General features: G+C 41.6%; 1 protein-coding gene across 1 annotated transcript in view; it reads left to right on the top strand.

The window, feature by feature from the left end:
* Positions 1-6,442: 6,442 nt before the first annotated feature.
* ZC3H14 (zinc finger CCCH-type containing 14) overlaps positions 6,443-15,220 on the top strand; it is a 38,402-nt gene continuing 29,624 nt past the window's right edge. The window contains exons 1-5 of the mRNA XM_065871641.1: positions 6,443-6,478; positions 6,957-6,999; positions 11,952-12,066; positions 14,317-14,357; positions 14,826-15,021. Coding sequence (XP_065727713.1) covers positions 6,443-6,478; positions 6,957-6,999; positions 11,952-12,066; positions 14,317-14,357; positions 14,826-15,021 — 431 coding nt within the window. The remainder of the gene's footprint in view (positions 6,479-6,956; positions 7,000-11,951; positions 12,067-14,316; positions 14,358-14,825; positions 15,022-15,220) is intronic.

Raw genomic sequence — 15,220 nt, 5'->3', positions numbered from 1 at the left:
CAGCAAAAAAGAAAATTAAGACGGGCATGCCAAGAGCGGCCAATCTAATCAGGATTTGCAGAAATCACAAGTCGGAATTTGCAGACCCAAGAATTATTTTTTCCAGAGTAAACAATCTTTACTCCAAAACCAAAACAAGTCATCACCACGAAACAGTCCTTCCCTACTCGCCTTCTCGCCAAAGTTACCTAGCAAATCTCGCACTTAATATTCTAAGAGGCACAGATATGCCTAAAACGTTTAAAACTCTGATCCAGAATTAAGCCGCTACAATCAGCCGAGGAGTTCAGAATACAAATTCAAGACCCCTTTAGAAATTACTCAAGTAGATCAGAGAGAACCTGGAAAAGGAAGACTTTTTTCTTTGTTACGCTCCTGCCTTAGATCTGGGAGCTCGGACCCATCCTCCAGGACTCCGGGGCCGGCCGACGCGCTCCGGGGTCCCAGCTCGCGGACACACGCCAGCGCTCGGCCCCGCGCCCGCCCGCCCTTCGCCCGCCGGCCCGGGCCCCGCGCCCTCACCTGCTCCCGCTCCCGCATCCTCGGGGCCGCGCGCCCAGTTCAGCGGCCCGCCTCCCGGGGCCCCGCCGCGCGGCCGCCGCAGCCGCGCCCGCACGCCAGCCCGCGCCGCGGCGCGCTCATGGGGCTCGCACGCCTCACTTCCTGTCTCCTCGAACTCGGCCCGCAGAGCATTCCCCCGCGCAGTGTCCCGCGGCGGCCGCGGCGAGGGGAGAGGCCCGGAGAAGGGACACGCCGGCCGGCAGCGCCGCACAAAGAAACCGGCCGGGGGCCGGGGCAGCAGGAAGGCAGGCGGACGGGCACAGGACGCGCGGCCGGAGCAGCGGAGCGGCCGGGGCCGGGCGTCCCTCCCCCTGGGCCAGGCGGGCGGATCCGGGGAGGCGGTGGCTGCCCGTGACCTCAGAGAGTTGGAATGCGGGCGGGGGAGGCGCGGACAGCTGCGCCCGGCCGCCGGGGAGGGGGCGCGCCGCGGCTTTTTTTAATCCTATGACCACTTATTTTAAGAGTTTCCAAATAAAGCAAGGCTTTTAATAAAAATGAGAGGAGGGGGATATTATTTCGGTGCCATGTAAAGGGTTTTATTCCCGTGTTGTTCTTAGGTGTTCTGTAAAATTCTGTTATTGCTGGAGTTGTTCGTTTACTCTTATACATTTCTGAAAACAGTTCAAACATTCAATTTCTTCCTCCCATACTTACGTCTAAGGATATAGCCCATAAAAAAAGGAAAAACACTGATTGGTAGTACAGGTTGCCAAAGTCCCCTTCCTCTGAAAAAGGTTATTCCTCAAATAACCTGTAGGTCTTCAAAAGAGCTGTGTGCTTAATGCAGTACAAAGTAAAGCCCTTAAGGATGGGGAACTCCAGAGTCAAAATTGTCTGGGTTCAAATCTCAGCGCCAACGCTTACTTAGCTGGGTCGCCGTGTGCGAGTTTCTTAACCTTTCTGTGCCTGCTCATCTCCTGTAAAATGATAATAATAATCATCACTATCTGGGCTTCCCTGGTGGCGCAGTGGTTGGGGGTCCGTCTGCCGGTGCAGGGGACGCGGGTTCGTGCCCTGGTCCAGGAGGATCCCGCATGCCGCAGAGCAGCTGGGCCCGTGAGCCATGGCCGTTGGGCCTGCGCGTCCAGGGCCTGTGCTCCGCGGCGGGAGAGGCCGCAGCAGTGAGAGGCCCACATACCGAAAATAATAATAATAATCACTCTCCAGTAACTTGTGTGAAATGTTTCATTCTAAGCCCTATTAGCAATTTTTATTATTACATGGTATTATTACACTGCATTATTATTTTTATTACTGCATGGCAACACTTAAGCCAAGGAATAAAATTCTGTGTCCCTAACACCATCACAATAGGGTGTTTCGCCGTTCCTTGGCATATGGTTTGAGTGATTGGAGCAGAGAAATTTTTATTATGTAAATTTTATTTAAATGATTTTTTAAAAAAATATGTTTGTTTCTGGAAAGCTTTCTTATGTTACATTTCATTTAGATCTCATTTTCTTCAACAGTTAACAGACACTTAGTGAGTACTTTCTCATGGTCCCTGCTCACAAAGGACTTCTAGTCTAGTGGGTAATAAACCTACACACCGCACATACACATGACAAACAAGGCCTAAGTGGAAAGCGCCATCCTGGAAGTAGGAGTGCGATGGAAGAACAAACCCTAGGCAGGACTCAGCTTGGGGTAATGGAGCTCAAGGCAAATAGGATTACATGTGTTTCTATATGGAAGAAAATCAATTCTGCTTATAATTGAATTTCAACTGGACACCATGAGGGGGTCAATTTGTGTGCGAAGAAAAGAGAAAATGACTGGCTCTCTGGTAGAAAAACTGAAATTATGTGTGAGTCTTCTCCATCTCCAGCCTATCATCAAGGCCTGCCACTTCCTCCTTTGAAACATCTCATGAATGCTTTCTTTCCTCTTTGTTCCTGAATGCCCCCCTCCCCTCCCCATTCCAATCCAAACCTTCATCCCTCATCATTTTACATCTGACTTACTGCAACAAGGGCGGTCTCCATGCCTCTGGTTTCTGCTCTCTCTTCTTTCCATGTGTATACCAGGCTTACGTCTCCTTGGGGTTTATCACTCCCAATGGACCCCTAAGGCTAAGCTGTTCTGCCTGACCTTTAGGGCCTTTCTAAATCGGCCTCGTCCTTATTCCTCTCTTCTCCCCTACTGCCCCCATCAAACCGTTTCTCCTGGCCCAGAGCACCTCCGGCCCCCCTTCCCTTTGTCTAAGCCTTCTGTTGCTCTCCAAGCCTCAATTCAAGGCTCTGCTTCCAACACAACTTGCTAGCCACCCCATTCCACAGTGATCCCCACACTTGGCAAGAACGTTAAAAACTGTTTCATGTAGGCTTCTTTTATATCTCCTAGAATTCCTAGGACACTACTGGGCAGAGGGTAGGCACTAAATAAAAACTTGTTAATTGAATCGGGAAGAAAATAAAAGAATTTTAAAAATAGAAAATGATTGTAAAACCCAAGCGATGTTATACACTGAGCTGAACTTCCTCCCTCACGGTCCACAAGTGCCACTTGCTGACCAAGTCCTTAAGCTCTATTTTCCTGTAACCATGTTAATTTGACAGTAACAGCCCCATGACAAGCCACTTGAACAAAGGCTTCAAAGTGTTCGGCATGAAATTATTATCGGTTTCTGTTTGTATGGAAGGAAGTGAAATAATTTATATGGTTCAACCCCAAAAGATACAAAACGGTGCAAGGAAAAGTCTCCTTCTTACTTTCCTGCTCTCCTCCTGGGGGTAACTGGTGTTACCATAATACTATGTACCCATCTACAGAGAGTGTGTAGATGAATAAGCAATTACATATCTGTCTGTATTTTTACCTCCTCTTGCTACCCAGAAGTGATATACATTCTTCTTCCTGTGAAGGTAATTCTCTTTAAAACAAAGTAAAAATTAAAAAATTTCTACAGTAAAAAGATGTTCAATAAAGGGAAAGAAATTGTGGTTTTGGTGGTACACTGACTGATACTTCCTTAGGGGTTAAGAAATTAATCTGCTTTGATACTTGGTGAGTACCCACTATCTCTCACTATATAAATTACCATGATGATGCTGGCAATATATTTGTTGAATGGACAAGAAAATGAAGAAAAGTATGTCAGCTTCCATAGCAAAAGCAATTGCTGTGACTGGAATTCCCAACACTTAAGGGCTTTTGATCCAAGGGTAGACATGCCATGAGATATTCACTAATGAAAAAACTTGTCTATTCAAACCTCATCTCTTGGAAGCCAAATGCTGCAAAGAGAAAGATAAATAAGATGTATGCCCCTGTTCTCAAAGACTCACCATGTGAGGAACAGGTGAATATATAATTCTAGTAGGCAAATACACTTAATGGGTAGATATTCTAAGTGGAGTGATATTCAGTTTATCACTATGATCAGCTTCTGGCTGTGTCTGGAAGGACAAATAAAAAGTTCATTAGGCATTCAAAGAAAAAAAGAGAAAAGCATTCCAGGCTGAAGGACACCCCCAAACACCTCTCTTCTGCCCTCCTCTCCCCCGACACTTGCAAATGATGTGCAGCACCCAGTTGGAATGCTGCCCTGAGAGGAGGCTGGAGATGCTAGGGGGCCAGTGTTAGAAGACAACGGACTCCATGCAATTGGGGTTAGTACTCGACCTCTTTGACTTCAAAACCAATGCTCTTTTTAGTAATCTTCTCTCTTTGAAAAACAGCCCAGAGCTCTCAACTGGGATTCATTGAAATCTAGTCCTCATTGTCTCCTAGAGCAAAATATGTCATTCCTCCTGAACTGGAGAGAACTTCCACGCCGGAAAATAATTCTCATTGTCCTGCTTAGTCTTTTTCAAGTTGAATACCACTAGTCCCTTTAATGGTTTCTTTCAGGCATCATTATGATCATCTTCCTCTGGATGCAATGTGGTTTATGAAGATGCATCTTACAGGGCAGCACCTGTAACAATATCAGACCACTGAACACCATCGGTTTAGTGGGGTCATCCCCTCTGTGATCCAGACACACTCCTGAGATCTAAATATGCAAGCTCTTAAGCAGCCTGCGAGTCTCCTTCTGCAGTTTTAAATGGATTGTCTTGAAAGTTGACTCTTTCTTGAATACATTTAAAAAAAAAGTTTTACCTATTCTGAATACATTTTAATGAAAACATTCTCTATTTTTCATAAAATGTTCTTTCACTATTATCTAAATATTGACTAAGGATTTTGTATGCAGTAATGGCAAAACATGTGTTTGCATTCTTAGTTCTGAAATGGTGGGTAAAGAGATAGAAATAAGGTGCCTGTCTTTTGGATTGTGAATGTTGTGAATGCAGGGACTCAGTCTCACTCATCTTTGTGCTCTGGCTCGTAGCAGAGCATCTGACTCAGGGTAGGCATTTAATTTTTAATCAACAACCATAGTACTGCAATGAGCCAAGCACAGTTCAAAATACTTCCCAACTATGAACTTACCTCATCCTCATAATAACTCTGTGAAGGAGAAACTGGTATCATACTTATGTCACAGATGAGGAAACTAAGGCAGAGGGGATAAGCAACTTGCCTAAGGTCTCAGAGAGGGTAGAAGAGCTGGGATTCAAACCCAGACAGTCTGGCTCCAGGGTCCCTGTTCTCAGTCACTCTGCTCTGCTGCCTCTCATCAATGTTGAATGAGTGCGTGATCATTGGATTTATCCGTGAGGAATGCTTTTGTAATGTAGGTCATTAATTAATTTTATCCTTCAAATATTTAATAAGTGCTTACTATGTGTCTAGCGTCCCAAAAGAAATTCTGGAGAAATACAGACCTACAAGGAGTTTATAATTTTGTTAGAGAGAACAAACGCACACGTGCACACACACATACACGCAAATGAGATGAACATTACAGAAAGGATAGTGTCATACTAGTAGCTCCCACATAGACGTTATAGTAATTCCGAAGAAAAAAAGGATTCTATGAGATGAAGGACCGTGTGGCCGACAGACCCTAGGTGGCCTCAAGATTTCTGCCGCTGCTGTTTACACCCTTTGTAACCCCCTCCCCTTGAGTGCAGGCAGCACCTGTGATTTGCTTGCAGCTAATGAATATGCACGGATGAAGGATTTTGCAATCTAATTTTGTAATTAAGACCCTAAATCAGTTGATTTGGGGGTCAGGCCCTGGGAGGCTCTGGCTTAATCAAATGAAAGCCTTTAAAAGAAGGACTGGGCCTTCCCTGAGCTGAGATCCTCTCTTCCCGGGCTTGATGTAGTGAGCAGCCATGTTGGTGAAGCCCTTGGCAAGGAAGTGTGGGCAACATCTCTGACCTGAGGGTGGCCTCCAGACAACAGCCGGGAGAAAGCTGAGGCCCTCACTCATAAAGCTGCAAGGAGGTTAATTCCGCTTACAACCTAAATGAACTTCAAGGTGGCTTCTTCCTCGGTGAAGCCTCCAGACTAGAACACAGCCTTCCTGACACCTCAACTGCAGCTTTATGAGACCCTGAGCGGAGAATCCAGCTAAGCTGTGTTCAGATTCCAGACCCATGGAAACCACAAGATGGTAAATGTGTGCGGTAATTTGTTATGCAGCAATTAATAAGTAATGAGACCACTTCAGGAATTAGCAGATATGGGGAGAGGGGAGTCCTCTCTCTACGCTTACTTTGATCCTAAGGTTTTACCGCGGCTCTCCTCCCGGCCAGCAGAGGTCGCCAGAGTGCCGGCTCCCCGGGCCCGAGTGCGCGCAGGCGCAGGCGCAGGCTTAGGCGCAGGCGCGCTCGACTTGGCTCCAGCCGGTGGGGGCGGGTCACGCAGAGCGCGCGGCCGGGAGCGGCGGTGGTGGAGGCGGTGAGGCTGCGGGCTGGGAGCTGGACTCCGGCTCCCAGTAAGCGGAGCCTTTCGCGGTGCTGAGTCCACTGCCGGCCCCGGAGCCATGGAGATCGGCACCGAGATCAGCCGCAAGATCCGGGTGAGGCCCGCGTCGGGCGGGGGCGGGAAGCCAGGCCTCGGCGGGCGGGCGCGCGGTTGTCAGGAGTAACGGGGGGTGTGGGGCCCGGCCTGGACGCCGCGGCCTGCCCGTCGCCGACGCTTTTGACTGGCCGCGGGGTCGGCGAGCAGCGCCTCCTCGGCCAGGCCGCCTCGGGCCTGGGCGCAGCCGCGGCTTCAGAGAGCGGGCTCGCGGCTGAAGAAGGAGCCGCCGGGAATCTGAGGGAGGCGTTGGGGTCCCGGCGAGAGCCGCGCGGGGAGCTGGAGGGGGCGCCGCGGGGGGCGCCGCGGAGGAGGGGTTCCGGGGTGGGACTGGGGGGCCCGAGGCGTCTCCCCACCCCCACTCGGGCGCCCGGGGGGCAGGAGGTGTGCGCGCTCGCGAAGTTGCCTCTGCGCTGCAGTCGGTCTGTTTTCCCAGGGCCGCCTTTCTCACGCGCACGATGGTTTTTTTCTTCCCTCAGAGTGCCATTAAAGGGAAATTGCAAGAACTAGGAGCTTACGTTGGTAAGTCTTCTGTTGTTAGCCTAATAGACTTTAGAATTTGCAGCGAATTTAATTTTAGGAATGCATTTTTCCTATCATGCCTTTGACTTTGGAGAGACGCCCTTTTACCTTCGAATCTGATACTCCCTGGTTACTTTTCCGTACTATCTTTGCATTGAAAGCTTTATATGCAACCTTGTTTTTTTCCCCAGATCCCCTTCTAATAGGGTGTTTTGAAATCGTTTAGCTTCCTCTGTTGAGGCTCTGTCATATTTTCCTTAATATTGGTCTGATTTCTATTGTTTTTCCTATTTTCTTTCCTTTCCTCTTGAACTTCATTTTTCAGAGTTATTATTTTGCATATGAATGATGCTGTCTGGCATTTACCTCTCTCGTGGTTCAGTGAGTTTTATTTTCAGATCTCTTTATTTTTCCTGCCCCTTTTTTTCTTACCTCCCGACGGTAATGTGTCTTTTTTCTTTTTATTCTTTTATAAATTATAATTTGAGTGTTTACTCTGGGCCAGGCACTGTGCTTAATTATTGTCGTATATGCATTAGGTCACGATAATCCCCAGGAGAACACTGGAAGGTAAGTGGTAATATCCCCAGTTGTACAAGCAGGGAAACAGGCTTTGGGTGCTTGGCTTGAGCAAGGTTTTATGGATTGAGACCTGCGTCTGTTTGGCTCCAAAGCTGGTGCCTCCTGTAAAAATAATAGCTACCACTTATGATAGTGGTTCTCCAGGTGTGGGAGACCCCAGGGGTCTCTGAAGTCAAAACTATTTTCATATTAATACTGACAGGGTATTTGCCATTTTCACCGTGCTGACATTTGGACTGTACAAAAGTGGTGAGTAAAACTGCTGGTACCTTAGCCCGAATCAGTATCTCACACCAAACTTTACAAGAAATTATCGTATTTTTCACCACCCTTCCACTTGCAATTACAAAGAAAAAAAAAAAAGAGGCCAGTTTCATTTATGAATGTAAGTGATGAAGTAAAATATTTTTTTAAACCCTGGCCCTGACTACATCTTTTTAATATGTGGTGTTAGGAAACAGGAAGTACTCATAGTACTTCTGCCATACTGAAGCATGATGGGTTGTCTTAAGGCAAAGAATTTGTGTGATTGAGTTGAGAACTGACCTAGCCACCTTTTTCATGGAATTTTTTTTTCTTTTGTTTTTTTTGGAACTATTTTTTAAAGTTTAGTTGATTTACAATATTGTGTTAGTTTTAAGTGTACAGCAAAATGATTCAGTTTTATATATATATGTACTTTTTTCAGATTGTTTTCCGTTATAAGCTATTAACAAATATCGAATACAGTTCCTTTTGCTATACAGTAAGTCCTTGTTGCATATCTGTTTTATTATGGTAATTTGTATCTGTTAATCACATACTCCTAATTTATCCATCCCCCTCCCCCCTTTTACCCTTTGGGACATCATTTTTAACTTCTAAGAAAGACTAACGGGCTAGTTACATAATTTGGGTTTTTGGCAGACATTTTCCTGAAAGTGAGCAAAGGTAAAGAACTAGTAAAGTTTGTTGCCAATGACAAAGTTGAGCTTTCAAATAAAAATCAGAATTTTGGAAAATTTGTCTTCCTCCATAAATTTGACAGCGTGGTGATATTAGCAAATGGTTCTTCTATACTGTATAATGAAATGTATCTGTATGCCAGTGGTTTGTTTAGCTCAGTGAACCAGTAATTTTTCAAATGACCAATGCATGAATGTTTTTAAACTGTACAGGGATAAGAAAGATCCATTAAAAGTGCAGGATGGATCAATGGATTTTCATGTAACAGAGTACAAAAAGGTCATTGATACAGTTTTTAGATTCAGTATTGTTGCTTACCTTCAAGAAACTACCACTCGTTGAGTTTTGGTGTAGTATCACAGAAGAATATCCACATTATCTGAAAAGGGTACTAAAATACCCCTTTTCCCGTTGCATACCTGTGTGAGACCAGATTTTCTTCACATTCTTTTTTTAGAACAACATAAAACAGGTTTATTGTTTATGGGATAGGTGTATTATTTTAAACAAATTAAGAAATTAAAAATTCTGAGTTGCAGTTTCTAGTATGATAAATATCAGTAGCTATATGCACATGAATAAAAGCTGTTTGGGATCATCAGTAATTTTCAGTAGTGTAAAGGGGGCCTGAGACCAGATGGTAGTTTGCCACATACTAATTATTTGTTGTCAGGATTGTTGTAAGACTTTAACAGATAAGAAAATTGAGCCTCACAGATTAAAGATGAAGCTGAACCAGGATTGTTTATTCTTTTATTCATTCAACATTTAATGGATGCCAGCTTTGTGCCAAGAACTTGTTTTGGGTCAAAAAGAAATCCACAGAAAGCCTACAGTGAGAACTTCAGTAATTCTAGCACATGAAAACATAAACACATATTACTTGGGTCTAAATTCAATCTGATGATTCCTGTCATTTATCAGAAACCTCAAACCAAGAATTTTGAGCCTGTTAATATTAAAAACCTGGTTACAAGCTTGACGAAGTCCAATGTGAAGTGTAATTGTAGTAAAGATACCATGTATTTTATAGTTTTCAAAATATTTTCATAGAGTTCTGTTTGTACCTGAACACAATGCTGGAGTGGCGATGGCAGGTAATTTACTTTTTTACAAATAAAGAAATGGAGTCTTGGGAGGGCTAAATACAGCTGGTCAGCAGCAGATTTAAGACCCAACAACTCAGGTCTTCTGGGTCCTTGATGTTTCTATTATGGTTGCTTCATAATAGAAACTTGGTGAGCGAACAGAAGGATAGGAGTCACTCCCGTATGCTCCTCTTGAACTCATCTGTCCCAGCTGTTACCATATTAGCACAGCTTCTCAACTTGTTTGCCTCTGCTTCTTGACTGGAAGTTTCTTGAGGGCAGAGACTTCATATTGGTTATGTCTCAGTGGCCTAGCAGAGCACCAGATATTTTCATAAATGTTGATTAAGTGGGTAAACAAGGATCACCATTAGACTATTTGAAATATACATTGTTTACAGTTAGCTACCTGATTATTTGAATGTATAGGCATCATTGTCCTTCTGAAAAGGGTGACTTTCTAATCCCTTTCTTTGTGCTGAAGTACTGGATACCTTTTTATGGAAACAATTCTTTAGTAAATATTTGAATATCTATTTTCAAGGCATTGAGTGGGATATAAAGATGAGCAGCTGTTTGTTAAGAGTTGATACGGTTTCATTTGTGTGTGTGTTTAAAATGGAGTACTTTAGTGAGATGGCAGTTATAATTCAGAGCAGTCTTAAATTCACATTTTAGGCAGTATGAACTTGCAGGAACCATCAACATTTTATTGTTTTTCAGTACATAGATTTCAGATGAACTTGAGAATGCTATTAGAATTCTGTAGGAATGTATCATGAACACTTTATTTTATTTATTTTTTGGCCGTGCCACAAGGCTTGCGGAATCTTAGTTCCCAACCAGGGATTGAAGCACCGAGTCCTAACCACTGGACTGCCAAGGAAGTCCCAGAAACACGTTAGTTTTCATTAGATTCTTATTTCTCATTTTGTGTCTACTGAGAGAACGATGTTACAAATTTCTAACAGCCTTGTTGAAATATAATTGTTATAAACTCCACCTATTTACAGTTTGCTATGTCTTGATATGTATACACCATAATCAAGCTAATGAACATATCCATCACTTCCAAGTTTCCTTTTGGGTTTTCCTGGGGCTCTTTTGTATCCTTCCCTACCGTCTGTCCTTGTCCCCACCCTGTACCAGAGCAACTGCTGATCTCATTTACATAAAATTTTATAAAATGCAAACTAATATATAGTGTCAGAAAGCACAGCCTATTTGTTTTCATTACTGACATTATGAGGGAGAAAAACTGTCAAGACTGCCAAAGCACCCCAACTTTGTTTTCCTTTCCTGGGTTACCAATGGCAGCCCATGGTAGGGACACTTTGTGTAAATAAGCTGTGAGGCTTATTTACTAAAGTTGCCAGAAAGCAGTGGAGCCTTTTGATACTTTACAAAGAAAATAACAAATGACTGGCTACTTGTTCTTTTATCTCCTCACATTGAATTGCATGCTTCTAGCAAGTATTCTGATTTCTCTGTTTCCATTTGTAGATAGGGCTTTAGTGTATTGTGCTTTTCTTGAACTGGATTTTTGATATTTCTTCTTGAAACAAATGTCTGATAGTAGTTCTGAAATGAACCTTTCTGCCTACATAGAAATGTTGTGAATATTTAAGGTATTAAAGAATCTAAAGGAATTTTTTTTGGTAGGGATCAAAGTTCCTGATAAATAGCTTTTGCTTTCCTATCTTTTTATTGTGGTGGTTTTGGGGTTTTTTTGTTTGTTTTTGGTCCTAGACCTCACTCTCATAATTCACTGTTAGGAGGGTATAAGAATGAAACAGTGAGTTGAATAGAAATCATTTAACTAATCTTAAGATTAAATTTTTTAAATGATGTATAATTTTGGGGCGGTTTTAGTTTATTTGATGTTGTTGCAAGTTTGTTACCCTAATTAAAATCTGCCTTTACCAAGGATAAAGGTGTTCCTTGAGAAATGAGTGTCATTTTGAAACAAACAGGCACAAAACTGAACAAAACTCAGTATTATTCTTGAGAAATGTCCAGTATGCTTTCTGGAAGCTTTTCTGAAGTTAATGAGCATTATTAAAAAAGATTAAAGGAAATGAATGCACTCTCAAGTTTGATACCGTAATTCAGCATATCTAGTTATGTAATATTTATTAGTTATTCCTAGTTACTGTTCTTCTAGTAATTGAAATACTTATGGAATAAAGAGAAAGAAAGCTATACTTTTTGTCCAGCATAATTCCACTAGAGCTGACATTCTTAGAACTACATCTATATTTTCAAGCACATCAGCTTCATAGAAGAAAATATTAAGGAAAGCATAAAAAGTTTTTATATACTTTTCCTTTTAAATAGATGAAGAACTTCCTGATTACATTATGGTGATGGTGGCCAACAAGAAAAGTCAGGACCAAATGACAGAGGACCTGTCCCTGTTTCTAGGGAACAACACAATTCGATTCACCGTATGGTATGTTTCTGAATATTTACCCCTCAGACCAAAGTTTGGCTCAAGTCAAGAGTAGGTGTTCTGTCTGAAAAGAGGTTCTTGAGAGGAGAGTCAGATTCAGTGTTGTGAGGCAGGTTGTGAGTGTTGAGAGCACAGCCTCTGGAGCCAGACTGCCAAGGTTGAATCCTGGATCTGCCTCTTTCCTTGGTTTCTCCATCTGCAAAATGGGTATCGTAAATCACCTTTATAGGGTGGTTGTGAAAATTAAATAAGCTAATACATGTAATGTGCTCACAGCTGTGCCTGGCCCATAACAAGTCCTTAGTATGTGTTGACCGTAGTTAATACGTTTCTTTTGTAAACTTCAGCATGTTATCATTCCTTTCCCTCCACCAAAACCAGTTATAGATGTTTTTTGCACTGGGTCGACTTCCTGAATTGCTTTCTTCAGTCAGCTAACTTAGGAGGCAAGGTTTTTTGACAAAATTTCAAATCATTTTTTTAGTTTGGAGCTTTTTGAAGTCTGGAATTTTGAAATAGACAACTTTGTGTTCAAATATAAATCAGTATTTTAATTTCCAATGTCCTATTTCAAACCACATATTCCTTTGGTTGAGAATACTGACTAAAAGCATTAGATTTAATTTATGAAGGCAGGCCAGGTTCTGGTACCAGGTTTGAGGTAGAATGAGAGTTGGGGGAGGGTAACGATGTGGCTGAGAATAGAGCAGGAAGGATCATATAAAGGTCCTCACTGGGAACCACCAGTTGCAGCACAAGTTGATAGATGGAGCAAAAGTTGCATGAGCAGTGGCCTGCTTAATTTGAATGGCAAGAGACTGGGAGACCAGATAGGCAATAAGGAGGGATATGAAACTGGTTAACTTGCCTTTAAACCAAAGTTTGTCTTAAAGGCATTTTGGCCCCAATGGGCAACTGTATCCTTTATAACTCTGGTGAAGCTTTCTTGAAATTCCACACAGAATTCTCTGGGTTTATATTACACATTTTTGAAGAACATTGAGTGCAGTGGTTGTTCCTTAAATGTTTTGGTACATACACTCCTACAGTGTGGGTGACCTAACCCACTTATTATGGTTTGTCCCCAGAGTTTACCAAAAGAAGAGAGATCATGGTGCTTTTGCCTGGGGAAATTACCATTATCAAGAGTACTGCTTTTTTTTTTTTTTTTTTTTTTTTAAATGCTTCAGCGGTCCAGGTACTTGTTTTGTTTCATGTACGTTTTTTATGACTAGACTTTTGGTTCAACATTTGGATCACTTTGAGTCCCAGTAACGTAATATGGGACATTGACCTAGTAGATCCTTTCTCAGATAACTTGAGGGAGTGCTTTTGACAAATTTCTTACATAAGCAGACTGCCAACTGAATTTGAATTTAAAATCACATTAATTCAACTCTTTCATCTTGCCATAAATTTTATTCTTCACCATGTACTGATAAAAGTGATGGTGTCTCTGTTTTGACACTTTGCTTTCTTAAGTGTTCATTTACACCCGCCACAAACAGACTATTCTGATTCTTTGGAGCCCTGCAATAACTGTATCCTAGGGGATAGTAGCATGTGACCGGGTTCTGGGTGAAACATTATTATAATGAGATATTTCTGGTGTTTTTAGGATGCCTGGCCTCCTGGAAGGATTGTAAGACAATTTTGCCTTGTACATAACTACTAAAATAGGTTATATTATAATTAAGGGTGTGGCTTGTCTACAGCATTAGTTTTGAAAACAATAGTTATAATGAAGTGATATAGTATATTTTGAGATTATTTTTAAAGTTTTTTCACCTCTCAGGATTGAGTTCTTCCAGAAACCATCTAAGTAGATAAAAAATAAATTTAAACTGTGCTTAAAACAATTTTAATAATGTTACATTACGTTTATGGTATTTTATCTCCTTTTATCTACCTTGAATCTTTAGTTCTTTTGAAACAGAATGATATTCTTTGTGGATCAGCGCTGTGTGGTCAGATGATAATCATTGCCCTTATTTTTGCAGAGGTTAGGTGTTGAAAATAGTGATGAAAAAATAAGATTTTTGATTATTCTACAATATTCATGTACAGCCTTTTAAAAAAAATGTAAGACTTAATTTTAATACTATTTATCCATTAAATTCTATTCAGTACCATCTGTCAGTGTTTATCTGAAGACTAGATCTAAAATGTCATCACATTTAGAGTGACAGTTGAAATCCAATGTTTCTTGATTAACAGAAGCTTTTAACTTTTTTGGTTTTTTTCTTTTAGGCTTCATGGTGTATTAGATAAACTTCGTTCTGTAACAACTGGTAAGGTTCATAAAGATGATGTGTGAGTTTTTTTGGAATTTGCTATAGCATATGATCGTTTTTCTGAAGTCACTTATACTGCTTTGGGGAAAAAACCCCATAAATTTGAAAATGGTAGTTCATTTGAAGTTTTTGAGGAAGCCCACATTTTTATGAATTTAAAAGCAATAAAGTTAATATAATTCGAAGATGATTTGAACAAGGGAAGGGAAAGTATGCAATTTATTCTAAGGAAATAATTATGGATGTGTGCAATGATTTAGCTTCAAGGATATTTCTGTGTTTTATAATTGAAAATTAAAAGTCCAGTAATAATAAATGAGATATATTATTATATCACTATGTATGGAATAATATTAAAAATGTTGTGGAAGAACACATGTTTATTGCTTTAAAATTGGTGGTGAAGAAGGGGAAGGTTCAAAGTAATAAAAATAGCTTCAAGGGACTGTGTGTTTTTCTTTCTAGACCCCTCTAGTCTAAAGTCTTCCGATACCAACATCTTTGATAGTAATGTACCTTCAAACAAGAGCAGTTTCAGTCGAGGAGATGAGAGAAGGCATGAAGCTGCAGTGCCACCTCTTGCAGTTTCTAGCACTAGACCTGAAAAAAGAGAATCTAGGGTTTCTACAAGTTCACAGGAGCAGAAGGCTACTAATGTCAGGTAAGAGTCTTGTGTAGACCTGTGGGCAGGTGGGTGTGTGTATGTGACATTTACGTTAGTTAATATGTCTTTAAATTGCTGTTTTCAGAAATTTTTGGAAATGAGGTGGTCATGAGCAGTTTTTTTGAATAAAATAATGAAGGATAAGTCCAAAGTATGATTACCTTTTATATAAAATGTAGTAAATCAAAGTTTAAAA

The sequence above is a fragment of the Phocoena phocoena genome, chromosome 2 (assembly GCF_963924675.1).
Source record: "Phocoena phocoena chromosome 2, mPhoPho1.1, whole genome shotgun sequence".
NCBI lineage: Eukaryota > Metazoa > Chordata > Mammalia > Artiodactyla > Phocoenidae > Phocoena > Phocoena phocoena.
This window is presented reverse-complemented; position numbering and strand designations above follow the sequence as displayed.